Raw genomic sequence first — 26,136 nt, forward strand, 5'->3', positions numbered from 1 at the left:
TTGCTAAAAATTAATTTTCTATCTACTTGGAGGTTACTAATGCTCTTAATCTCAAATACTTGAATAAGATCCTCTCTAAGTCTATTCCTCTCCAATGAATCCAAGCCCAAAAGCATTAAGTCTATCTTAATATCTCAATGCACTTAAACTAAGGATCATTCTTGTAGCCCTTCTCTACAGCCAGAATGTGCTTCATGAGGTAGGTGAGTAAAATTATATACCATATTCCAAATGAGGTTGCACCACTTGCTTTATATAACCCTATATTAGCATTCATGCAAAAAAAAAATCAATCCCAGGCCACCTCTCATGAGTTTGGGACAGGCTCCATCCACTGCAAGTCTCTCACTGCAGTAGGCCCTCCAACTGTTCAGCATCGAAGGAAGGAGTGTGACACATATCTTCCCTGTGCCATTGTTGACCACTATTCTGCCACTACAACTTAAAAGCAACTTTTTAAAATTATTCTTGGGATGTGGGTGGTACGGGCAAGGCTGGCATTTGTTTCCCATCCCTCCCTTTGTTCCTGGGATGTGGGCATCACTGGCAAGGGCAGGATTCATTGCCCATTTTTAATTGCCCTCAAGAAGGTGGTGGTGAGCTGCCTTGAACTGCTGCAGTCTGTGTGGTGAAGGTTCTCCCACAGTGCTGTTAGGTAGGGAGTTCCAGGATTTTGACCCAGCGACGATGAAGGAACAGTGATATATTTCCAACTCTGGATGGTGTGTAATCTGCAGGTGATGGTGTTCCCATGTGCCTGCTGCCCTGGTCATTCTAGGTGGTAGAGGTTGTGGGTTTGGGAGGTGCTGTTGTAGAATCCTTGGTAAGTTGCTGCAGTGCATCTTTTAGATGGTACACACTGCAGCCACTGTGTGCCAGTGGTGGATGGGGTGCCAATCAAGCAGGCTGCTTTATCTTGGATGGTGTCAAGCTTCTTGAGTGTTGTTGGAACTACTCATCCAGGCAAGTGGAGAGTATTCCTTCACACTCCTGACTTGTGCATTGTAGATGGTGGAAAGGCTTTTGGGAGTCAGGTGAGTCACTCTCCACACAATACCCAGCCTCTGACCTGCTGTTCTAGCCACAGTATTTATGTGGCTGGTCCCGTTAAGTTCCTCATGAATGGTGACCCCCCCAGGATGTTGAAGGTGGGGGATTCGGTGTTGGTAATGCCGTTGAATGTCAAGGGGCGGTGGTTAGGCTTTCGCTTGTTGGAGATAGTCATTGCCTGCCACTTATCCACTCAAGCCTGAACGTCATCCAGGTCTTGTTGCATGTGGGCATGGACTGCTTCATTATCCGAGGAGTTGCGAATTGAATTGAACTGAACACTCTGCAATCATCAGCAAACATCCCCACTTCTAACCCTGTGGTGGCAGGGGGGAAAGGTCATTGATGAAGCAGCTGAAGATGGTTGGGCCTAGGACCTTACAGCGCCAGGGGCCCGGGTTCGAATCCGGCCTCGGGTGACTGTCTGTGTGGAGTTTGCACATTCTCCCCGTGTTTGCGTGGGTTTCCTCCCACAGTCCAAAGATGTGCAGGTTAAGTTGATTGGCTATGATAAATTGACCCTTAGTGTTAGGGGGATTAAATACGTGGGGTTACGGGGATCAGGTGGGATATGTGTCGGTGCAGGCTCGATAGGCCGAAATGGCCTCGATCTGCACTGTGGGGTTTCTGTGATATTGCTGAGGAACTCCTGCAGCAATGTCCTGGGGCTCAGATGATTGACCTCCAACACAAGCCATCTTCCTTTGTGCTAGGTATAACTCCAGCCAATAGAGTTTTCCCCAATTCCCATTGACTTCAATTTTACTAGGGTTTGTAGTTGCCAAGAAGGTGGTGATATAACTGAGTGAAGGCAGTTAAGAATCAACCCCCTTGATGTGGGATTGGAGTCACACATTATTGTGCTGTGCAAAAATTGCCTGGTGCATTTCCTACATTATAGCAGTGACTACAGCCAATGAAGTACTTTTGAAGTGTAAAGAGCTTTAGGACATCCTGAGGTTGTGAGAGGGGCAAGATAGTGACCAAATAATCTGGCTTTAGTGATGGTGGCCAAGGGATAAATATTAGCCAGGGTACTCGGAAGAGGAGCAGTGGAGTTCTCCCAATAGTCCCACGGGATCTTTCACATCCCCCTGACAAGGCAGACGGGGCATCGGTTTAACATCTCATCTGAAAGACGGCACCTCCAACAATGCAGCACTCCTTCACTCTGTACTGGCGCTCAAGTATCAGCCTAGGTTACTTACTCCAGTGTCTGGAATGGGACTTGAACCCACAACGTTCTGACTCAAAAGTGAGTGTGTTACCACCAAGCCATGGAAGGCACCTTCTTCGTACAGGAATACCACTGGCTGCAAGGGTTTGAACGGAAGCCTGGCATCCCACCAGTCCCAACTGGAACATTGATATTATGCCCTGGGGTGGGAGGGCGAAGAATTGTCCCAACCCCCTTTCCCCCAATCAGTATAAGTGATGCCAGAAGGGGAGACCTAATGGAAATGGGTTCTACCCCAAGTACTTGGAATGGTGGGAGCTGTAGTCATCATTACATTAGTTGTGGCCACATCCCGGCATTTCAGAAACAGCAGACAGCAACTAGTGCTGCACTCAAACAAAAGCCAGAACATTAAAGAAAAAAAGTCCTCATTTCAGTACAGTCATCCTTTTTAATGAGCAGTGTAAAACAAACATGCTGCAGTCTTACAAATTTAGAGGTCTGTAACATCTTAATGAATAGAAATACAAGCCTGCAATGTCCCAACAGTCTTGTAAAGACAGGCTGGAGAAATCAATTCAAATCGTTGGGGAAATGTGGTTAGTAATCTTTCTGCTCAGTTTCAGGCTGTAATTTATATAGTTACAATAACTAAATTTTAAACAACAATTCCATCCATCTCCAGTACAGTTATTCTGTTAAGCAAATAAAATACACTTCAGATTCAATATATATAATGCAGCAACACCATACTGTGACCTGCTTGCACCCAATTATACAATTTAAAATAATCAGCAAGTTCATTCTTCTGTGCACATGACCAGCAGTACTACTTGAGGGACAAGAGGTACACAACAGTTTCAAGAAATTTAACATTTTTTAAATGAACAGCTAGAAGACAAGCCATAGTCTCCGATTGGAAAATGGCCACAGGTCTGACCCACCGCGGCCTACACCAGCAATAGTTGCGACCACTTTCAAAGTTAGAACATTCAGCAGCCCAACTTGTAGGGACCTGAATGGGACAGCTTCAGTTTTGTACCTGCACATGTTTCTCAATTGGAGGTCGCACTGAATGCTACAATTAAAACAGCAATATATCTAAGGGCAAAGTTTGGAAAGAGTCTGTATTGTATGATGCAATTCCATCACCCGCTGATCCCCATTTTAAGGAACACCATCTAACAGTCCTAGAAAAAACAAGTGTGATTAGCATTTCAAAAATGTTTAAAGACATCAACTGACTGTGAATCAACTACCTTCTCTGATCGTCCGTTCCTCATGTTCACAATCCTGTGACCCGGGTTTGGGGGGGGGGGGGGGGAGGGAATGTTCTTTTCTAATCTCTAACCCTTGAGGCTACAGTGTAATGTGGAGAAAAGTACTGGAAGGTTAACTGACAGGACTGATGGTGGGCTGTTGAGAGACAAACAGTGAAGCCACCATCTGGAATGCAAATAATTACTGCCCTCGCCCCCCCAGTCAACAAGTTCCCATTGGTGTCTTTCCTAAATGTAATAAATGTGAAGCGTGACCCACCCACAAGTGTATTCTCCCTAACTGAACTAAATCCGATGTTCAATGAAACAGAGTCTAAAACCTGTCAACTCAGCAGAAGAATTATTAAAACCACAAATACTATAGTTGGCATCAACGCTTAAACCCTCAGTTTAAATTCCAAAGTCCACAATGCTTGTTATGCTACATTATGTAAATTCACCAAATTGGTTATGATTGCTACACTTTTCAAAAAGTAGGTGCAATCATAGGCTTAATACATTGCACTAAGCCTATCAAATCAATTCTTTTTAACCTATCTACCTTCAGAGGGATGAACTGGTTGATAACTAACAGAATCGTGAACCCTTCCTCACTGTCTGCTTTAACAATCCGCAAAGGAAGCCTGTTGATCTTCAAGGACGAACACAAGAAAAATGAAATCTTGAACATTCACACGTTTTATGATCTTCAAAGCACGGCAACCTTTCCAAATGCGTTTTGTTTTGTTTAAATATCAGCCGGCGGGATGTTCTAAATTGGCCTTTGCAGAATGACCTTTGGCAGAAATCTCTTCATTCTGCTCCAGGGTGTTAAACCTCGTTGAGATTCAGCCGGCAGAGGAAAGGGGAGTAGTAGGAACCCATGTACAGGTACCCGTCATGCTCGTCTGCCTCACTAACCGCAGGCACCACTGCTCCATGAGGATCATGGAAGCTCCTCCTGACGGATCCATCCTCATTCAGCTCCAGTACGAGGCCATACTTGGGCACAAACTTCATGGTTGTTTCCTGACTGAACAGCTTAAAAAAAAAAAGTACAAAGAACACAAGGTGAAGATTTTGCAACCATTCTTCAGCACTTTTGCAAGAGAGAAAAAAAATGGAAGATATTGGCTTCTCCTCTCTTACAAATGGATTTAATGAAAATAAAAGTGTTGTAGGTGGGAACAGTAAATAAATTAGTTGCATTAACATTGTAGAGAACAAAAATAGAAATAGAAATTTAGAACCAACTTTGATGGAATTCAAGCATTTTCCTACCGATCCATCCATTTTTGTTTGGTGTCTGTTTTGTTGATATTCAAAGTCAATCCCAGGATCAAGGACTTTACCTCCCAATTAAAAAAACATGAAGTTGACTTTCCTTCCCTTCAAGTTCCCTTGCCAATATAGCACCTACCACCCCGCATCTCCCCCTCCCCTTACTCCTAAGGGTAGTGACATATTCTGGGGTAGTTCCAGGGCCCTCCGATATATCACGATAGATAGCCTCATGTGAACTGCCGAGTCCCCCTGGATGCCAATCAGAAGCTGGAACTCTGGCCAATTCTGAAATTCACTTTTCCAAAAAAGACTTGGGGGATTCCGAGGTTAAATCAAGCACTCCCACTGCAGCCCTGGCGGACAGCTAGCTCAGACCACAACGTGCATCAAAGCTGTATAGCAGTCAGCTGTGGATCAGTGGTAGCACTCGGCTTCCTGTAAGCTGCACGGTCCTGTTCGCCCGCTCAGATGGACATAAAAAGATCCCACTTCACAATTCGAAGAGCAGGGGAGTCCTGGCCAATACTCATCCCTCAAGCAGCACCACTAAAACCGATTATCTGGTCATACATTAAAAGGTATGACAGTAGACAAGCAATGGCTAGTATTAAAAGATTACAGGAAACTTTCGTTTAACCGGAGGTTAAATGCCCGGAAAGCTCTATCTACCGGCAAAATTCAGGAGCCGTTTCCTGTAAGTTTTTTTACTTCTCGTTGCTTTTTTTTTTTCCCCCCAGTCAGGCTCTGCCAGGTCTAGCTGAAGCTGTTGCTTAGCTACAGAGATGCTTTTAAGCTGCGGCCGACTGTTTTGAAGCTGTTGCTAAGCAACAGGGTTTGTTGATTCACACGGAGCTCTGAGCTCTGTATGTTTTAACATTAGCGCTGGTTTCTACAGCAGTTTTGATGGTACGGCACCAGCTCAGTCCCGTCAGTGCCGGATACCAGAAAGTTTCCTGTACATAATTTACAACAGATATACATTCCTTTAAGGCTCAAAAACCCTACAGAAAAAAAGTGGTCCAACCGTGGCTAACGAGAGAAGTTAAAGATAGTATTAGATTAAAGGAAGAGGCTTATAATGCTGCCAAAAAGAGTAGTAAGATTGGGAGGATTTTAGAATTCAGGTCATTTTCAGGTTGGCAGGCTGTAACTAGTGGGGTACCACATGGATCAGTGCTTGGGCCTCAGCTATTCACAATCTATATCAATGATTTGGATGAGGGCACCAAAAGTAATATATCCAAAATAGCAACAGAAAATGCTGGAAACACACAGCAGGCCAGGCAGCATCTGTGGAGAGAAAAACAGAGTTAAAGTTTCAGGTCCGTGACCATTCGTCAGACCTGAAACGTTAACTGTTTCTCTCTCCACGGGTGCTGCCTGGCCTGCTGAATGTTTCCAGCATTTGTGTTATTTCAGATTTCCAGCATCTGCAATATATCCAAGCTTGCTGATGATACAAAGCTAGGTGGGAATGCAAGTTGTGAGGAGGATGCAAAGAGGCTTCGAGGGGATATAGACAGGCTAAGTGAGTGGGCAAGAACATGGCAAATGGAATATAATGTGGAGAAATGTGAAGTTATCCACTTTGGTAGGAAAATAGAAAAGCAGAGTATTTTTTAAATGGAGAGAGATTGGGAAATGTTGGTGTTCAGAGGGACCTGGGTGTCCTTGTACACGAATCACTGAAAGTTAAATGCAGGTACAGCAAGCAATTAGGAAAGCAAATGGCATATTGGCCTTTATTACAAGAGGATTTGAGTATAAGAGTAAAGACATCTTACTGCAATTATATAGGGCCCTGGTGAGACCACACCTGGAGTAGTGTACACACTTTTGGTCTCCTTACCCAAGGAAGGATATACTTGCCATAGAGGGAGTGCAACGAAGGCTCACCAGACTGATTCATGGGATGGGGGGATTGTCCTATGAGGAGATATTAAGTAGACTAGGCCTATATTCTCTCGAGTTTAGAAGAATGAGAGGTATCTCATTGAAACATACAAAATTCTTACAGGGTTTGACAGGGTAGATGCAGGGAGGATGTTTCCCCTAGTTTGGGAGTCTAGAACCAGGGGTCAGTGTCTCAGAATTATGGGTCGGCCATTTAGGTCCGAGATGAGGAGGAATTTCTTCAGAGGGTGGTGAATCTTTGGAATTCTCTACCCCAGAGGGCTGTGGAGGCTCAGTTGTTGAGTATATTCAAGACAGAGATCGATAGATTTTTGGATATTATGGGAATCAAGGGATATGGGGATAGTGCAGGAAAGTGGAGTTGAGGTAGATGATCAGCCATGATCTCACTGAATGACGGAGCAGGCTCGAGGGGCCGAATGGCCTACTGCTGCTCCTATTTCTGATGTTCTCGTCACATCGCTGTTTGTGGGAGCTTGCTGTGCGCAAATCGGCTGCCACGTTTCCTACATTACAACAATGACTACACTTCAAAAAGTACTTAATTGGCTGTAAATCTCTGGGACGTCCTGACAGGCGCTCTGCAAATGCATGTTCTTCCTTATAGCTCTGTGCCATACCAGGATGTAAATTTACCCACTGAATGACTTAAATGTAAATGTGCTGCCCCATACACAGCAGGAAGGGGCCTGATGTTTACAGATTTAGCTCATTTCAGCCAGAGCAATGGTAGGTCTTACCCCACCCAAGGATTGTGTTCTGGGGGTAGGAGAAATTAGTCACAGTTTTCATTTCTAATAGATCAGCCATGATCTAATAGAACAGCAGAACAGGCTTGAAGGGCCTCCTCCTATTCCTGTGTGGTCATCGAACAAGGACAGGATCGGAATCATCCATGTTGAATAGCCAGCCACTGCTGAGTCTGGGCTCCCGCATGGATGGTACAGGAGGTTAGCCGGCACCAATGGGACTAGACCCTAGCGTGAATCAGCACCTTCGGGAGAGCAGGGATCGAGGGGAAAAAGGCTGATCTGTATCTCAACTCCATCTACCTGCCTTGGTTCCATAATCCTTAATACCCTTGCCGAACAAAAACCTATCAATCTCAGTTTTTAAATTTTCAATTGACCTAGCCTGAACATCTTTTGGGGGGGGGGGGGGGGGGGGGGGGTTAGTGTTTCAGATTTCCACTACCCATTGTGAAGAAGTGCTTCCTGACATCATCCCTGAACAGCCTAGCTCTAATTTTAAGGTTATGCCCTCCATGTTCCGAACTCCCAAAGGAAAGTTTCTCTGTCTACCCTATCAACTCCATTAATCATCTTAAACACCTCAATTAGATCATTCCTTAATCTTCTATACTCACGAATACAAGCCTAGTCTATGCAACCTGACCTCAATTTAACCCTTATAGCCACAGTATCATTCTGGCAAATCTGTTTAGGAAATATTTGGCAAAATTCGAATATACTGCTTTAAAGCGGCAGCCAAGAATATTTTCAGAAGATGTAAAATATGTAAAACAGCACAGTAAATTATTGATTGATTAGAAGGAACAAATTTACTGAAGGGAAAAAAATCTACATAAAAACCAAGGCTTCCAAAAGAAAAAGCTTATAGAAAGATTTGTGTTAATGATATCAAAGGAAGTAATATTTTAATTTTCAGAACAACCAACATTTACTCAAAAGTTATATGAAGATATTTGGTAGTCAGCGATGGGATTGATAAAAACACATCCTGGGCTCCAATGGAATTGAACACTTAGATTGAAGCTTCAGATGTGCTGGAGTCTCCCGAGATTTGGTGCTCAAACAGGCTACAAACAGCGACATGGTGCTGGAACTAGGATAGAAGTGGAAGGTTTATCGGAGATCATTTCAGGCTAGAAAGGAAACATCACAGAAGCATGGAGAAAATGGACTGCATGCAAGAGCAATGGGCCTGGGAGACAACACACAAGTGCGGACCAGTATTTTATTGTTTGGGCAACAAATCTGTTTATGCACAAGTTTGAGGAATATTCACACCTCAGAAGATTATGTATGAAAGACAGGTTTCAAGGTCAAAGAGAAAGCAGTAATCACTATGTAATAGATTTGCAAAAAATGGCCAACTCTTGAATACAAACCCCTTTTTGGGCAACTTCATTAAAGACAGAATAGTATAATTGATATAATGGATGATCAAGACAGATTGTTAAGAGTCAAGATTAGTAGAACATATTTAAAAAACAAAAGTTTTAAAATTAATTTTTCCCCAAGATCTTCGTGGATAGCACGTTTAACGAGGTGGTCACACCGCAGGTAAAGAGTGCACAGGCAGACAGGTGACCGCCAGACAGAGTAAAAGAACTAGGAAGGTAGTGCAGGAGTCCCCTGGGTCCATCTCCCTCTCAGACAGATTTTCCGTTTTTGGATACTGATGGGGGAGATGGTTTCTCAGGGGAATACAGCAAGAGCCAAGTCCGTGGCACTACAAGTGGCTCAGCTGCACAGGAGGGGAGGAAAAAGAGTGGGAGAGCAAGTGATAGGGGATTCTATTGTAAGGGGAACAGATAGATGTTTCTGTGGCCGCAGACGTGACTCCAGGATGGTATGTTACCTCCCTGGTGCCAGGGTCAAGGATGTCACTGAACAGCTGCATGGCATTCTGAAGGGGGAGGGCGGTTCACATTGGTACCAACATGGGTAGAAAGAGGGATGAGGTCCTGCAACAAGAATTTAGGGAGCTAGGTAGCAGATTAAAAAGCAGGACCTCAAAGGTTGCAATCTCTTGATTACTCCCGGTGCTAGTGAGTATAGGAATAGGAGGAGAGAGCAGATGAATGCGTGGCTAAAGAGTTGGTGCAGGAGGGAGGACTTTAGTTTCCTGGATCACTGGGTCTGCTTCTGGGGAAGGTGGGACCTGTACAAGTCGGACGGGTTGCACCTGAACAGGACCAACATCCTTGCGGGGAGGTTTGCTAGTACTGTGGGGGGGGGGGGGGGGGGGGGGGGGTTTAAACTAACTTGGCAGGGGGATGGGATACGGAGTGGAGCTATACTAGGGGGTGATGCACAGCCAAATATAGAGGAAAAAACAAGTCAGCCTGGAAGGCAGAGCAAATATATAACAGCACAAGGGAGTATGGCAAGGCTGGGTGGCATTTATTTTAATGCAAGGAGTCTTGCGAGTAAGGCAGATGAATTGAAGATGTTGATGAACACATGGGAGCATGATATTGTTGCCATCACAGAGACATGGTTGAGTGAGGGACGGGACTGGCAGCTCAATATTCCGGGGTATAGAATCTTCAGGCGAGGCAGAGGGGGGTGTAAAAGAGATGGGGGTGTTGCAATATTAATCAAGGAGTCAATTACTGCTGTAAGGAGGGATGATATCTTAGCAGATTCCTCTAATGAGGCCATATGGGTAGAACTTAAAAACAAAAAGGGGGCAAACACTTTGCTGGGAGTGTACTATAGGCCACCAAACAGTCAGGGGGAGATAGAGGAACAGATATGTAGGCAAATCTCAGAAGTGTAGAAATAATAGGGTAATAATAGTAGGGGATTTCAACTTCCCCAATATTAACTGGAATAGTCAGAGTGTGAAAGGCTTAGAGGGTGTGAAATTCTTAAAGTGCACCCAGGAGAACTTTTTGAGCCAGCATGTAGAAAGTCCAACAAGAGAGGGGGCGGTACTGGACCTAATTCTAGGGAATGTGGCCGGGCAAGTGGTGGAAGTGTCAGTAGGAGAGCATTTTGGTGACAGTGACCATAATTCAGTGAGATTTAAGGTAGTCATGGAAAAGGACAAAGATGGACTGGAAATAAATGTTCTAAATTGGGGGAAGGCCGATTTTAATATGATAAGGCAGGATCTGGCCAAAGTGGACTGGGATCAGCTACTTGTAGGAAAATCCACATCAGAGCAGTGGGAGTCTCAGAAAGGAAATAGAGAGAGTACAGCAGTTTAAGGTGTTGTAAGCTAACACGTAAAACAGAAACACAAACATTAAAAGAGGCATGTGCCTTTGAAAAGATGACATCAAAGTAAAAAACACCTGCTGGTCAAACAGTTAAACTTGGAAGATAGGTAACACGATTAAATATGCAACCAATTGAGATAGCTAGAAATGCATGAACCACCCTAGTCAAAGTATCTGTAATATATACATAGTAAATATGATACCAATAAGAACACTTTGAAGATATGACTTTAATAGAGACACTGTGGCGGAGACCACATAGGGACAACAACACAATGTATAGCCAATGTTATACGTACGTACTTGGTTGGATTATCGGGGCAGGGTCCCTTTAAGAGCGTCGGTAGCATGATGACGTCATGTGTCGGTAGCGTGATGACGTCATAGCCCTGCAACGAGGCCGAGAGCCTCAGTCCTCATGAACAGTGAATAAAGTAACACGCGTTTTGCCTTTGCGGCAACAAAAGTCTCAGAGCCTGTTGTTTTCTAGTGACTCCAACATTGGTGACCCCGCTGCTCTTTTGGACGATTCCAAAGACCGCATCCAAAATGGCGACGAACGCCATTTCCATCAATTACCCGAGTTTTGGGAACGTCAGGCTGTCGCTTGGTTCGCCCAGGCCGAGGCTCAATTTGCACTCCGGGGCATCACCGCGGACGACACGAGGTACTACTACGTCGTCTCTGCTCTCGGCAGCTCCACCGCGGCCAGAGTAGTGAGCCTGCTCGAGAACCCACCGGAGCTCAACAAATTTGAAACGCTGAAAGCGCACCTCTTAGAAACTTTTGGACTCACCGAAGCCGAGCGCGCACGCCAGCTTCTCTCTCTACCCGGGCTTGGCGACTCCAAGCCCTCGGAGCTGATGGACCATATGCTGGCCCTCCTGGGCGCACACAGGCTGTGCTTCCTCTTCAAGGAACTGTTCCTTCAACAGCTGCCAGGTCAGGTACGGTCGGCTTTAGCCAACTCTTCTATTACCGAGTTCCGCGACCTGGCCAAGGAGGCAGACAAATTTTTCTCCGCCGGGCAACAGTATTGCGCGGCCACGCGGAGCCCTGCCCCCACCGATACAGCCCAATGGCGGCAGCCCCCAAGCCTCTTCTTCTACCACACGCAGTTCGGCCCCAAAGCCAGGAAGTGCCGGCCCCCGGGCAGCTTTCCCGCGTCGAAACAAACTAAAGACCACTCATCGGCTGCTATGGCGGTCGGCCGTTCAGGCAGTTTGTTATTTATTACGGACACCAACTCCGGACGTCGTTTTCTTTGCGACACGGGTGCCCAGGTGAGCGTCCTGCCCGCGTCAACCATAGACATGCAAGGGGGGAACCACGGCCCCGTCCTCGAAGCCGCCAACAGCTGTTCCATCCGCACCTTCGGGAAACGGAGCGTGGCGCTTTGTTTTGGCGGGCAGCGGTTCACCTGGGACTGTGTCACGGCAAAAGTGTCCAACCCCCTTCTCGGCGCTGACTTCCTTTGCGCCAATGGCCTTTTGGTGGACGCCAAGAACTTTCATCAACGCCGAGACTTTCAGCTCGCTCCAGTGTTCCCTCAGCGGGTCCAGCACGACGAAGTTGTCCAGCGCACTCTTGGCCACCGACGAGTTTTCCCGCCTCCTCGCCGAGTTCCCGGACCTCACGAAGCCCACGTTCTCGTTCGCCGCCACCAAACACGGGGTAGAACACCACATCTCTACCACCGGTCTGCCTGTCGACGCCCGTGCGCGGCGCCTCGACCCGGGGAAACGCACCATCGCTAAAGCCGAGTTCGACACCATGGAGCGCCTCGGCATCATCCGCCGGTTGAACAGTCCGTGGGCCTCGCCCTTCCACATCGCTCCGAAACCAGGCGGTGGGTAGCGCCCCTGCGGCGATTACCGGCGCCTCAATGGCGCTACGACCCCAGACCGTTACCCGATCCCACACATCCAGGACTTTTCCACCCGCCTGGCAGGGAAAGTCGTATTCTCAAAAGTGGACCTCGTCCGGGGTTACCACGAGGTCCCTGTCCGGCTGCAGGACGTCCCGAAAACCAGAGTGATCACCCCGTTCGGGCTGTTCGAATTCCTCCGCATGCCATTCGGCATCAAAAACGCCGCCCAGGCTTTTCAACGCCTAATGGACACCGTGTTACGGGACCTGACATTCCTGTTCGTATACCTGGACGACATCCTCATCGCCTCCAGGACGGAGCATGTGTCGCACCTTCGGACTCTCTTCCATCGCCTCAGCCAGCACGGCCTAATCGTCAACCCGGCCACGTGCCAGTTCGGGCTGTCCTCGATCGACTTTCTCGGGCACCGCATCACGAAGGACGGGGCGGTGCCACGGCCATCGAAAGTGGAGGCTGTGATGGACTTCCCGCGACCCTTCACCGTGAAGGCCCTGCAGAAGTTTTTGGACATGGTGAACTTTTACCATCGCTTCGTCCCTCGAGCAGCCCAGCTTATGCGGCCCCTTTACGATGCCCTCAAAGGCAAGCCCGACAAGCTCACCGTCGACTGCTCGGAGTAGATGGCCAATTCTTTTACGGACACGAAAAGGGCCCTGGCTAACGCGACCATGCTGGCGCATCCGTTACCTGATGCGCCGATCGCTCTTACCAGCGACGCCCCGGACTATGCGGTCGGCGCCGTCCATGAACAGTGGGTCAACGGCACCTGGCAGCCGCTCGCCTTCTTCAGCCGGCAGCTCCGCCCCAAGGAGCGGAAGTGCAGCACCTTCGATCGCGAGCTTCTCAGCCTCTACCTCGCCGTCCGACACTTCCGTTTCCTACTGCAGGCTCGCCCGTTCACAGCGTTCGTGGACCACAAACCGTTGACCTTCGCCATGGCCAAAGCTTCCGAGCCGTGGTCGGCCCGTCAGCAGGCCTTCATCTCAGAGTTTACAACGGACATCCAGCATGTGGCTGGGAAAGACAACCCCGTCGCCAGCGCCGTACACCTCGGCATCGACGACACCCGCATGGTGGCCGACCAGGCCTCCGACCCGGACGTCCAGGCCGACAGGACGGCGGTCACGGGTCTTCAACTAGCGGACGTCGCGTTAGACGATGCCGGCATCACATTCCTGTGCGACGTCTCCGTTGGGCAACCACGTCCCGTCGTGCCCGACAGGTGGAGATGGCAAGTTTTCGACGCCATCCATAATCTTTCCCACCCAGGCAGGAAGCCGTCACAGAAGCTGGTGGCGGCTAAGTTCATCTGGCACGGGCTCAGGGAGGACGTTCGCGACTGGGCCAGCACCTGCGTGGTATGCCAACACTCGAAAGTGCATCGCCATACTAAGGCCCCATCGGTGCCTTTCGCGGTGCCCGAGAGGCGGTTCGACCATGTTAACGTGGACCTCCCGCGGGTTCACCAACCTCCTCACAATGGTCGACGGAACCACCCGAGGGCCGGAAGCCATCCCGCTGTCTTCAACGACGTCCGCCGATGTGGCTCGGGCGTTCATCAGCACTTGGGTTACCCGGTTCGGCGCCCCATCTGACATTTCCTCCGACCGGGGGCCCCAGTTCACGGCGGAGCTTTAGAACGCTGTCGCCAGAGGCCTCGGGTTGAGACTCCACCGCATCACAGCATACCACCCTCAGGCTAACGGACTGTGCGAACGCTCCATAAAGGCCGCGCTCCGGGCCAGCCTCCGGGATGACAGTTGGATCGACAGACTCCCGTGGGTTATGCTGGGACTCGGGACCGCCCCCAAGGAGGACCTCCAGTCCTCGTCCGCCGAGCTCGTCTACGGACAGCCGCTGCGGGTTCCTGGGGATTTTGGCCCTGTTGTGTCTGTGTATACGACAGACTGCAGGAGAACAGTACAACAGGTGTTTACTCAACGTGGCTCACACTGGAACTGCTCTGTACAGATTACTACTCTGTTATATACAGGTGTGGTCACTGCCAGTACTGCAGTATACATGAGCTGTAAAAGATAGTTCCCCCCCTTAAAAAGGTATATACATTACAATTCCTCCCCTTTTAGATTAACAGTACCATAACACTCATTTAACAATTAAATATCAAATTAATTACAATTAACACTTTTAACATGCAACATTAGTTGAAAATAGTCTATTTATATATTCAGTCTTTGGGGAGGCTTCCTGATCCTTTCTGAATAGCGCCTTTCCCGGGTGTCTTGCTCTTGGTGCGGAGGCGATTCTGGCCCCCTGTCGTCGGTTGGTTCATCAGCTTCCGATGCTACTGTTTCTGGGGTAGATGCGACCTGTATGTCGGGTTCATCACCAGGTACATATGGGCGAGGCATGGGGTTGACTTGTTCCTGTGACTCTAGGATCTGGTCAGCATGGCGTCTCACGATACTCTCCCCAACGTCCACTGTGTACATTAGTGGGCCCTGCCGTGTGCATATCGTTCCTGGCTGCCATTTTTCTGTTCGGTAGTCGCGGGCCAAGACTGGTTGCCCAACATTGAAGCTCCTTGTTGGCTTCTCATGGATGTGCTGGAATTGCTTACTCTCAACATCTCTTCGTATGTTTGGTCTGAGCAAATCCAGGCGAGGTCTTAACCTTCGGTTAAAGATCATGGCTGGGGCCTGGTTGGTGACTGCATGTGTCGCATTCCGGTAGGCGAACAGGAAATTGTCCACCTTGTGCTGCAGCGGAATGTTGTCATTGTACATAGCCTTTATTGCCTTCTTAAAGGTTTGTACGAACCTCTCAGCCAATCCATTTGTGGCTGGATGATACGGGGCGGATGTGTAATGCCTGACCCCATTCTTTTTCAAGAACCTCCGCAACTCTTCGACACAAACTGTGGTCCATTGTCGGAGCAAATCTGTTCTGGCAAGCCATTCCTGGCAAAAATGGTCCATAGGACTGCAATAGTTTTCTCCGTGGTGGAGGACATTTTGATGACCTCAGGCCATTTCGAGTGCGCATCCATGGCTATTAAAAACATTGTGTCCATGAATGGACCAGCAAAATCAATATGCACCCGTTGCCATGGAGATGAGGGCCACTCCCATGGGTGTAGAGGGGCCTGTGGTGGTGCATTTTGGACTTTCTGGCATCCTGAGCAGCTCTTGGTCAGGTCCTCGATTTGTTTATCGATTCCCGGCCACCACACATAAGCCCTGGCTAGGCTTTTCATTTTTACCCCTCCCAGATGACCCTCATGAAGCACTCTATCCCTTAACTTGGGTGGAATTACCACTCGGGATCCACACATCAAGGTCCCCCGGCACACTGATAGCTGTTCTCTCCTTGTCGAAAATGCTGGCAGTGAGTCGCCATGTGCTGGCCATCCCTTCACCGTCAAATCACATACCCGAGACAGTGTCGGGTCACTTCGGGTTTCCTTTTCGATACAAGCGTTAGTTACCGGTAGGTATTCAACTATAGTCGAATGGAATATTTTGACAGGATCCACTGCTGGTGCTTCCTCCACAGTAGGCAGTGGCAGGCGTGATAGCCCATCAGCATTTCCATGCTGTTTCGTGCCCTTATATTCAATCTCAGTGGTGTGCCCCTAGAAAGTGTGGCCATCTTTGTAGTCGTTGCGCAGTCATCACCAGAACGCCCTTCTTCGGATTAAAACTGGAGACAAGAGGCTGGTGATCAGTCAGCAAGGTGAATTTCTGCCCGTGCAGATAGTGATTGAACTTTTTCACTCCCCACACTAGGCTGAGGGCCTCCCTGTCAATCTGGGCGTAGTTACGCTCGGCTGAGGTTAGTGATCGTGACGCAAAGGCTATTGGCCTCTCTGAGCCGTCTGAGAATTTGTGCGACAGCACCGCTCCAATGCCGTAGGGTGACACATCACATGCCAACCGAATTGGTAATGTCGGGTTGTAATGGGCCAATACCTCTTTCGATGTGATTAGCGTTTTGCTCTTCTGGAAAGCTCATCTACATTCGTCACTCCACTTCCATGGCACCCCAGTTTGCAGTAGGGTGTTCAGTGGGTGTAGTATTGTAGACAAATTTGGCAAAAACTTATGGTAGTAGTTTACCAGCCCGAGGAACGACCTCAGCTGTGACACATTTTCCGGTGCTGGAGCCTTGACTACTGCCTCAATCTTCTCTGGGGACTTATGTAACCCCTCTATCGATAACGTGGCCACAATACGAGATCTGTTTTCTAAAAAACTCGCATTTGGGGCGGTTAGCTCGGAGCCCATATTCCTGCAATCTAGTGCGCACCTGCTCCAGGTTGGCAAGGTGATCACTGTCATTTTCGCCAGTGACCAGGATGTCGTCCAAATAACACTGGGTCCCTGGGATCCCTTGCAGGACTTGTCCCATTGCCCTCTGCCAAACAGCCGGAGCTGATGCTACCCCGAATACCAGCCGGTTGTATTGGTAGAGACCTTTATGGGTGTTGATTGTGAGGTATTTTTTTGATGCTTCTTCTACCTCCATTTGCAGATACGCCTGGACCAGATCAATCTTAGTGAAGCGTTTCCCTCCAGATAGCGAGGCAAAAATATCTTCAATCCGCAGAAGTGGATATTGTACGGTGTGAAGGACCGGGTTCACTGTTACCTTAAAGTCCCCACAGATGCGAACCTTTCTTGGTTCCCCAGGCGTGCTGCTCAACGACTTTTTCATCACAGGGACGATGGGTGTAGCCCACTCGCTCCAGTTTACCTTGGACAGTACACCTGAACGTTCCAGACTCTCCAGCTCTGGTGCGACGGCTGGGCGGATCGCATAAGGTACCGGTCTGGCCTTAAAAAATTTTGGCCTTGCGTTTTCTTCAATTTTAATCGTCGCTGTCATGCCTTTTACTGTTCCGAGTCCTTGCTGGAACACTTCTTTCGCGTCAGTTAGGATCTTTGATAGTCGCCCAGGTGTGATGTCGTCAAACTTTTTGTCAGCCACAGTCAGTGCCTGCATGGAATGCCAATCCAGTTGTATTTTCCGGATCCATTCACGTCCCAGTAACGGTGGTCCTCCATCTTGCAATACATACAGGTCTAGTTTTGGTGTTTCCTTACCGTTATATATAACGGTCACCCTTATTTTTCCTTTGGGGTAGACTTTTTGCCCCGTGTACATCTTCAAAATAATTTGTGTGTCTCTCAAGGGTAGGTGAGAAAATAGCCGCTCGTAGTCCCGTCGGTTTATGACTGTTAGGGCTGATCCTGTGTCCAATTCCATCTTTACTTGGACTCCTGCTATCGAGAGAGTGACCCAAATGGTTCGGTGATCCTCCGTTGTGATCACATTATGTAGTTTCAGACAACTCAGTCCCCTGCTTTTGGAGTCGTTATCACTCTTTTGTTCGTCTGAACTATTCTCTGTCATCTTATGTACCTTCTTGTACTTTTCTTTGGTAGGTTTCATATTGCTGGTTTTCTTTCCCGACCTGCAGACTCGTGCTATGCGTCCTACTTTTCCACACTGTCTGCACACTTTGTCTTTGAACCAGCAATCATTCTGGTCTTGTGTTGTTCGGCCGCAGCGATAGCACTTCTCTGTTCTAACATAAGAACATAAGAAATAGGAGCAGGAGTAGGCCAATCGGCCCCTCGAGCCTGCTCCGCCATTCAATAAGATCATGGCTGATCTGATCCTAACTGCCAATCTACTATCAGAGAACCATCTCCTGAATCGAACAGAATTAGACACACGAAATAGGAGCAGGATCAGGCTACGCGGCCCCTGGGCCCACTCCACTCCCCACAGGGCCATGTCCGATCCGAACCTAGACTCATGTCCAAATTCCTGCCCGCTCCCCATAACCCTTTACTTCTATGAAACTGTCTATTTCTGTTTTAAATTTATGTAATGTAGCTTCTACAGCTTTTTGGGGCAGCATATTCCATGGACCTACCACCCTCTGAGTGAAGTAGTTCCTCCTCATCTCAGTTTTGAAAGAGCAGCCCCTTATTCTAAGACTATGCCCCCTAGTTCTAGTTTCACCCATCATCGGGAACATCCTCCCTGCATCCACCCGATCCAACCCCTTCACAATCTTATATGTTTCAATAAGATCACCTCTCATTCTTCTGAACTCCAATGAGTCGAGTCCCAATCTACTCAACCTCTCCTCATATGTCCATCCCCTCATCCCCGGGATTAACCGAGTGAACCTTCTTTGTACTGACTCGAGAGCAAGTATGTCTTTTCTTAAGTATGGACACCAAAACTGTATGCAGTATTCCAGGTGCGGTCTCACCAATACCTTGTACAACTGAAGCAATACCTCCCTATTTTTATATTCTGTCCCCCTAGCAATGAAAGCCAACATTCCATTGGCCTTCTTAATCACTTGCTGCACCTGCATACTAATCTTTTGAGTTTCGTGCACCAGGACCCCCAGATCCCTTTGTACTTCAGTACTTTCCAGTTTCTTGCCATTAAGATAATAACTTGCTCTACGATTTTTCCTGCCAAAGTGCATAACCTCACACTTTCCAGTATTGTATTCCATCTGCCAAATCTCTGCCCACTTACTTAGCCTGTCTATGTCCCCTTGCAGGTTTTTTATGTCCTCCTCACTCACTACTTTCCCTCCCATCTTAGTATCTACTGCAAACTTTGATATGTTACACTCGGTCCCCTCCTCCAAATCGTTAATATAGATTGTAAAGAGTTGGGTACCCAGCACTGACCCCTGCAGAACACCACTAGTTACTGATTGCCAGTCTGAGAATGAACCATTTATCCCAACTCTCTGCCTTCTGTTAGATAGCCAATCCTCTATCCATGCCAGAATATTACCCCCAATCCCGTGATTTTTTATCTTAAGCAATAATCTTTTGTGCGGCACCTTGTCAAATGCCTTTTGGAAGTCTAAATACACTACGTCCACTGGTTCCCCTTTATCCACCCTATATGTTACTTCCTCAAAGAACTCCAGCAAATTTGTCAAACATGACTTCCCCTTCATAAAACCATGCTGACTTTGTCCTATTAAATTATGATTATCCAAATGTCCTGTTACTGTCTCCTTAATAATGGACTCCAAAATTTTACCTACCACAGATGTTAGGCTAACCGGTCTATAGTTTCCAGCCTTCTGTCTACTGCCCTTTTTAAATAAGGGTGTTACATTAGCAGTTTTCCAGTCTGCCGGGACCTTTGCGGAGTCCAGGGAGTTTTGGAAAATTACCAATGCATCCACAATCCCTACCGCCACTTCCCTCAAGACCCTAGGATGTAAGCCATCAGGTCCAGGTGATTTATCCGCCTTGAGTCCCATTATTTTACCGAGTACCACTTCCTTAGTGATTTTGATCGTGTTTAGCTCCTCCCCCCCTATAGCCCCCTGTTTGTCCAGTGTTGGGATATTCTTAGTGTCTTCTGCTGTAAAGACTGATACAAAATATTCAGTGTTTTTGCCATCTCCATATTTCCCACCATTAATTTCCCGGTCTCATCCTCTAAGGGACCAACATTTACTTTAGCCACCCTTTTTCTTTTCATATAACTATAAAAAGCTCTTACTATCTGTTTTTATATTTTTTGCTAATTTACTTTCATAATCTATCTTCCCTTTCTTAATCAATCTTTTTGTTATTTTTTGCTGTCTTTTAAAGTTTTCCCAATCCTCTATCCTCCCACTAGATTTGGCTACCTTATATGCCCTTGTTTTTAGTCGAATACTATCCTTAATTTCTTTACTTAGCCACGGATGGCTGTCTTTTCTTTTACACCCTTTTCTTCTCAGTGGAATATATATTTTTTGGAAGTTGTAAAATAACTCCTTGAATGTACACCACTGATCATGTATCGTCTTACCATTTAATCTATTTTCCCAATCCACTCTACTCAATTCTGCTCTCATACCTTCATAGTCTCCTTTATTCAAGCTCAGCACGCTTGTTTGAGATCCAACCTTCTCACCCTCTAATTGAATATGGAATTCAACCATGTTATGGTCACTCATTCCAAGGGGATCCTTTACTAGGACATTTTTAATTAATCCTGTCTCGTTACACAGGACCAGATCTAAGGTTGCTTGCCCCCTGGTCGGTTCAGTTACATACTGCTCAAGAAACCCATCCCTAATACACTCAATGCACTCATCCTCAAGGCTGCTCTGCCCAATTTGATTTGTCCAATTAATGATAGTTAAAATCCCCCATAATTATAGATGTTCCCTTATTACAAGCCTCAACTATTTCCTGATTGATACTCCGTCCAACAGAGTTGCAACTGTTCGGAGGCCTATAGACTATGCCCACTAGTGTTTTTTTCCCCCTTATTATTCCTTACCTCCACCAAAACTGTTTCATTATCCTGATCTTTTGACCCAATATCATTTCTCTGTATTACAGTGATTCCTTCCTTTATTAATATAGCCACCCCACCTCCCCTTCCTTCCTGCCTGTCCTTCCTGATCATTAAATAACCTGGTATGTTTAATTCCCAGTCATTGTCACCCTGCAGCCATGTTTCTGTAATGGCCACAAGATCATACCCATATGTAGTTATTTGTGCCATTAACTCGTCTATTTTGTTACAAATGCTACGTGCATTCAGATAGAGAACTCGTGCATTCAGATAGAGAACTTTCAAAGATGTTTTGTGACACTTAGTTCCTGCTTTTGCCCTTTTTATTACTTTACCTTTTACTCCATACCTTCTGCCCCTTCCTGACACGCTCTGGTTTTTAATTTCCCCACTGCTACCTAAGTCTATGACCTTCTCTGTTGTCATTTTTATTATTTGCTCTCTAGGAACCTCCCCCCCCACTAGTTAGTTTAAAGCCCTCTCTACAGCCCTAGTTATATGATCTGCCAGGACTCTAGTCCCAGCACTGGCCAAGTGAAGCCCGTCCCAACGGAACAGCTCCCTCCTGCCCCAGTGCTAGTGCCAGTGTCCCAGGAAGCAAAACCCATTTCTCCCACACCAGTCTTTGAGCCACGCATTTAACACTCTAATTTTATTTGTCCTAGCCAAATTCGCTCGTGGCTCAGGTAATAATCCAGAGATTATTACCCTTGAGGTTCTGTTTTTTTTAATTTGACCCCTAGCTGCTCATACTCCTTTAACAGAACTGGCTTCCTAGTCCTATCTACGTCGTTTGTACCAACATGGACCACGACAACTGGATCCACCCCCTCCCACTGCAAGTTTCTTTCCAGCCCAGAGGAGATGTCCTTAACCCTGGCACCGGGTAGGCAACACAGCCTTCGGGACTCCCGCTCTCAGCTGCAGAGAACTCTATCTATCCCCCTAATAATATCCCCTACCACTACAACATTTCTATTTACTCCCCCCTCTTGAATGGCCCCCCGTTCCACAGTGCTGTGGCCAGGTTGCTCATCCTCCCTGCAGTCCCTGCTCCTGTCCCCACAGGGAGTAAGAACCTCGAACCTGTTGGACAAGAGCAAGGGCTGTGGCTCCTCCAGCTCTACCTCCTGGTTCCCCGTACCTGCCTCACTCGTAGTCACACCGTCCTGTCCCTGACCATGGGCTACATCTGAATTAATTAACTTCATAGGTGTGACCACCTCCTGATAGAGTCCAGGTACTTCTCCCCCTCCGTGATGTGTCGCAGTGTCTGAAGCTCAGACTTCAGCTCATCAACACGGAGCTGGAGTTCCTGTAGCAGCAGACACTTGTCACAGACGTAATCACCGTGAGCCTCAATGGGGTTCACCGGCTCCCACATCTCGCAACAGTAACACATCACCTGCTCCATTCTACGTAATTAATTAATTTTTTATTGTTAGTTATGGACACCCTCTGCCCGATTGTAGATGCTAGTATCCCCTTTAATTAATTGGATTTAAATTAAATCAATCCCTCTAGTTACACCAGTTAAATGGTTTACCAACAGTCACTCTGCACCAAAAAGGCCTTATTAACTACAACCCACAGAGTTAAAGTTTGAAAAGAGCACCTAACACCCCACTTACCCTAACTCTCACTTACCCAAACTCACAGCACTCTTTGATGACTCGCACTCAGTGCTTGCTCACACTAGGACTGGTCTTTTTATACTGTTTGTTTGTTTACAGCCAAATGAGTCACCCCTGCTGATTGGTTAGAAAACTGGTTTCCACTGCCTGCTGTGCCAATTTACTCCTACTGCAGTGTAACCTTGTTTTACTCTTCTTAAACCAACAGAATCCCAAATATTTAACTTTTCCCCTTTACTTAAACTGCTTACTAGATTTCGTAATAAACCATACGTCTTTGCACCCATTAAGTTTAATACCGACGCTTTCTTGTCATCTGACACCTCATTTGCCTTGCAGTATACCTCTATTCGTTCGACATGTATCGAAGTAAAGATTTGAGAATAAGGATCTCAGAAATAAGAAATGTAAGCTATCTGTATTTTGAATTGTTAATGTTGCGACTGATTCAACAGCTGTTAACTGAATGTCGGCTCTTAAATAAAACTATATATTTTTAGAATTGTCTCAGAGTATTTCTGTAGCGGGAGAGGCTGATTTAAACAGAGCTGAGAGCGGGAGAAGCTGATTTAAATAGAGCCGAGAGTGGGAGAGGCTGATTTATACAGAGCCGAAAGCGGGAGAGGCGGATTTAAAAAGAGGGTGTCGGGAACAGCAGGAGAGTAGTGAGTTTTTAAACTCACTTTCGCGGGCTTTTTCTCAAAGGCCGGTCAATCTCTCAGACTGGTGGCAGCGTTCCGGAGCCACGCCACGATTCCAAAAGTGACGCGGGCAAGAGGAAGCAGCTGATTGGGTAAGTACGGCCAGGTGAGTATTTATACTACTCTATAGTTTGACAGTTAAGGCTAATAGTTTGTAAAGTTTAGAAGGTCTTAATTTTTGTGGTTATATTTTCTAACATCTCTGTTGTGTATCGGGGAGTGCTAGTAACCAAGGGCCCTTAAGCATATCATTTAATTGTAGTGTAATTGGTGGTATTGATTTGATTTAAGTTAATTTAAAATAATTGAAGGGCAAGTCATGACAGCACAGCTCAGCCCCGTGGCATGCTCCTCCTGCACCATGTGGGAAATCAGGGACACTTCCTGTTTCCCTGACGACCATGTGTGTGGGAAGTGTATCCAGCTGCAGCTACTGGCTGACCGCATTGCGGCGCTGGAGCTGCGAATGGATACGTACTGGAGCATTCGCGATGCTGAGGATGTTGTGGATATCACGTTTAATCAGTTGGTCACACCGCAGGTAAAGGCTGCACAGGCAGGAAGGGAATGGGTGACCGCCAGGCAGAGTAGTAGGCGCAGGCAGGTAGTGCAGGGATCCCCCTGTGGTCATCCCCCTCTCAAACAGATATGCCGCTTTGGATATTGTTGAGGGAGATGGCTTATCGGGGGAAGGCAGCAGCAGCCGCCAACTTCCTGGCACCGTGGGTGGTTCTGCTGCACAGGACAGGAGGAAAAAGAGTGGGAGAGCTAGAGTAATAATAGGGGATTCTATTGTAAGGGGAACAGATAGGCGTTTCTGCGGCAGCAAACGAGACTCCAGGATGGTATTTTGCCTCCCTGGTGCAAGGGTCAAGATTGTCTCGGAGCGGCTGCAGAGCATTCTGGAGGGGGAGGGTGAACAGCCAGTTGTCGTGGTGGATATAGGTACCAACGATATAGGTAAAAAATGGGATGAGGTCCTAAAAGCTGAATATAGGGAGTTAGGAGGTAAATTTAAAAATAGGACCTCAAAGGTAGTAATCTCAGGATTACTACCAGTGCCACGTGCCAGTCAGAGTAGAAATAGAAGGATATTTCAGATTAATACGTGGCTAGAGGAATGGTGCAAGGGGGAGGGATTCAAATTCCTAGGACATTGGAACCTGTTCTGGGGGAGGTGGGACTAGTACAAACTGGATGGTTTGCACCTGGGCAGGATCGGGATCGATGTCCTAGGGGGAGTGTTTGCTAGTGCTGTTGGGGAGGGTTTAAACTAAAATGGCAGGGGGTTGGGAACCTGTGCAGGGAGACAGAGGAAAGGGAAGCAAGGATAGAAGCAAAAGGTAGGAAGGAGAAAAGCAAAAGTGGCAGTCAGAGAAATCAAGGGCGTAAATCAAACATGGCCACAGTAAAGAATAATTCTAAAAGGTCTAAGAGTGTTAAAAAGCAAGCCTGAAGGCTTTGTGTCTTAATGCGAGGAGCATTCGTAATAAGGTGGATGAATTAGCTGCGCAAATAGATGTAAACGGATATGATATAATTGGGATTACAGAGACATGGCTCCAGAGTGACCAAGGCTGGGAATTCAACATCCAGGGGTATTCAATATTAAGGAAAGACAGGCAAAAAGGAAGAGGAGGTGGGGTAGCATTGGTGGTTAAAGAGATTAACACAATAGTAAGGAAGGATATTAGCTCTGATGATGTGGAATCTGTATGGGTAGAGCTGAGAAATACCAAGAGGCAGAAAACATTAGTGGGAGTTGTGTACAGACCCCCAAACAGTAATGCTGAGGTTGGGGATGGCATTAAATGGGAAATTAGAGACGTGTGCAATAAGGGCACAGCAGTTATCATGGGTGACTTTAATCTACATATAGATTGGGCTAACCAAATTAGTAACAATAGTGTGGAGGAGGAATTCCTGCAGTGTATACAAGATGGTTTCCTGGACCAATATGTCGAGGAACCAACTAGAGATCAGGCCATCTTAGACTGGGTATTATGTAATGAGAAAGGATTAATTAGCAATCTTGTTGTGCGAGGCCCTTTGGGACGGAGCGATCACAATATGATCGAATTCTTCATTAAGATGGAGAGTGAAGTATTTGAATCAGAGACTAGGGTCCTGAATTTAAATAAAGGAAACTACGATGGTATGAGGCACGAGTTGGCAAGGATGGATTGGGGAACGTTACTTAAAGGGTTGACAGTGGATAGGCAATGGCAAACATCTAAAGATCGCATGGATGAACTACAGAATTTGTTCATCCCTGTTTGGCATAAAAATAAAACAAAAAAGGTGACTCAACCGTGGCTAAAAAGGGAAATTAGGGATAGCATAAGATCCAAGGAGAGGATATATAAATTGGCCAGAAAATGCAACAAACCTGAGGATTGGGGGCAGCTTAGGATTCAGCAAAGGAGGACAAAGTGACTAATTAAGAGGGGGAAAACAGAATATGAGTGTAAGCTTGCAGGGAACATAAAAACTGACTGTAAAAGCTTCTATAGATATGTGAAGAGAAAAAGATTGGTGAAGTCAAGCGTAGGTCCCTTGCAGTCAGAATCAGGGGAATTTATAAAAGCGAGCAAAGAAACGGCAGATCAATTAAATACATACTTTGGTTCCGTCTTCACAAAGGAGGACACAAATAACCTCCCAGAGATGTCGGGGAACATAGGGTCTAATGAGAGGAAGGAACTGAATGAAATCAGTATTTGTAGGGAAATGATGTTAGGGAAATTGATGGGATTGAAGGCCGATAAATCCCCAGGGCCTGATAATCTACATCCTAGGGTACTTAAGGAAGTGGCCCTAGAAATAGTAGATGCAGTGCTGGTCATCTTTCAAAATTCTAGACTCTGGAACAGTTCCCATGGATTGGAGAACAGCTAATGTAACCCCACTATTTAAAAAAGGTGGTAGAGAGAAAAGAGGGAA

The 26,136-nt window shown here is 46.8% G+C and overlaps 1 protein-coding gene across 2 annotated transcripts in view; it reads right to left on the reverse strand.

Annotated features, from left to right (window-relative positions):
- Positions 1–2,664: 2,664 nt before the first annotated feature.
- The window catches only part of apmap (adipocyte plasma membrane associated protein), a 63,793-nt gene continuing 40,321 nt past the window's right edge, over positions 2,665–26,136 (reverse strand). For both annotated transcript variants that reach the window (XM_085981869.1, XM_085981868.1), the window contains one exon: positions 2,665–4,527. In XM_085981869.1, the coding sequence (XP_085837995.1) occupies positions 4,318–4,527 (210 nt within the window). In that variant the 3' untranslated portion in view covers positions 2,665–4,317. The remainder of the gene's footprint in view (positions 4,528–26,136) is intronic.

The sequence above is a fragment of the Somniosus microcephalus genome, chromosome 3 (assembly GCF_052327205.1).
Source record: "Somniosus microcephalus isolate GS21.2 chromosome 3, FLI_Smic_1.0, whole genome shotgun sequence".
Lineage (NCBI taxonomy): Eukaryota > Metazoa > Chordata > Chondrichthyes > Squaliformes > Somniosidae > Somniosus > Somniosus microcephalus.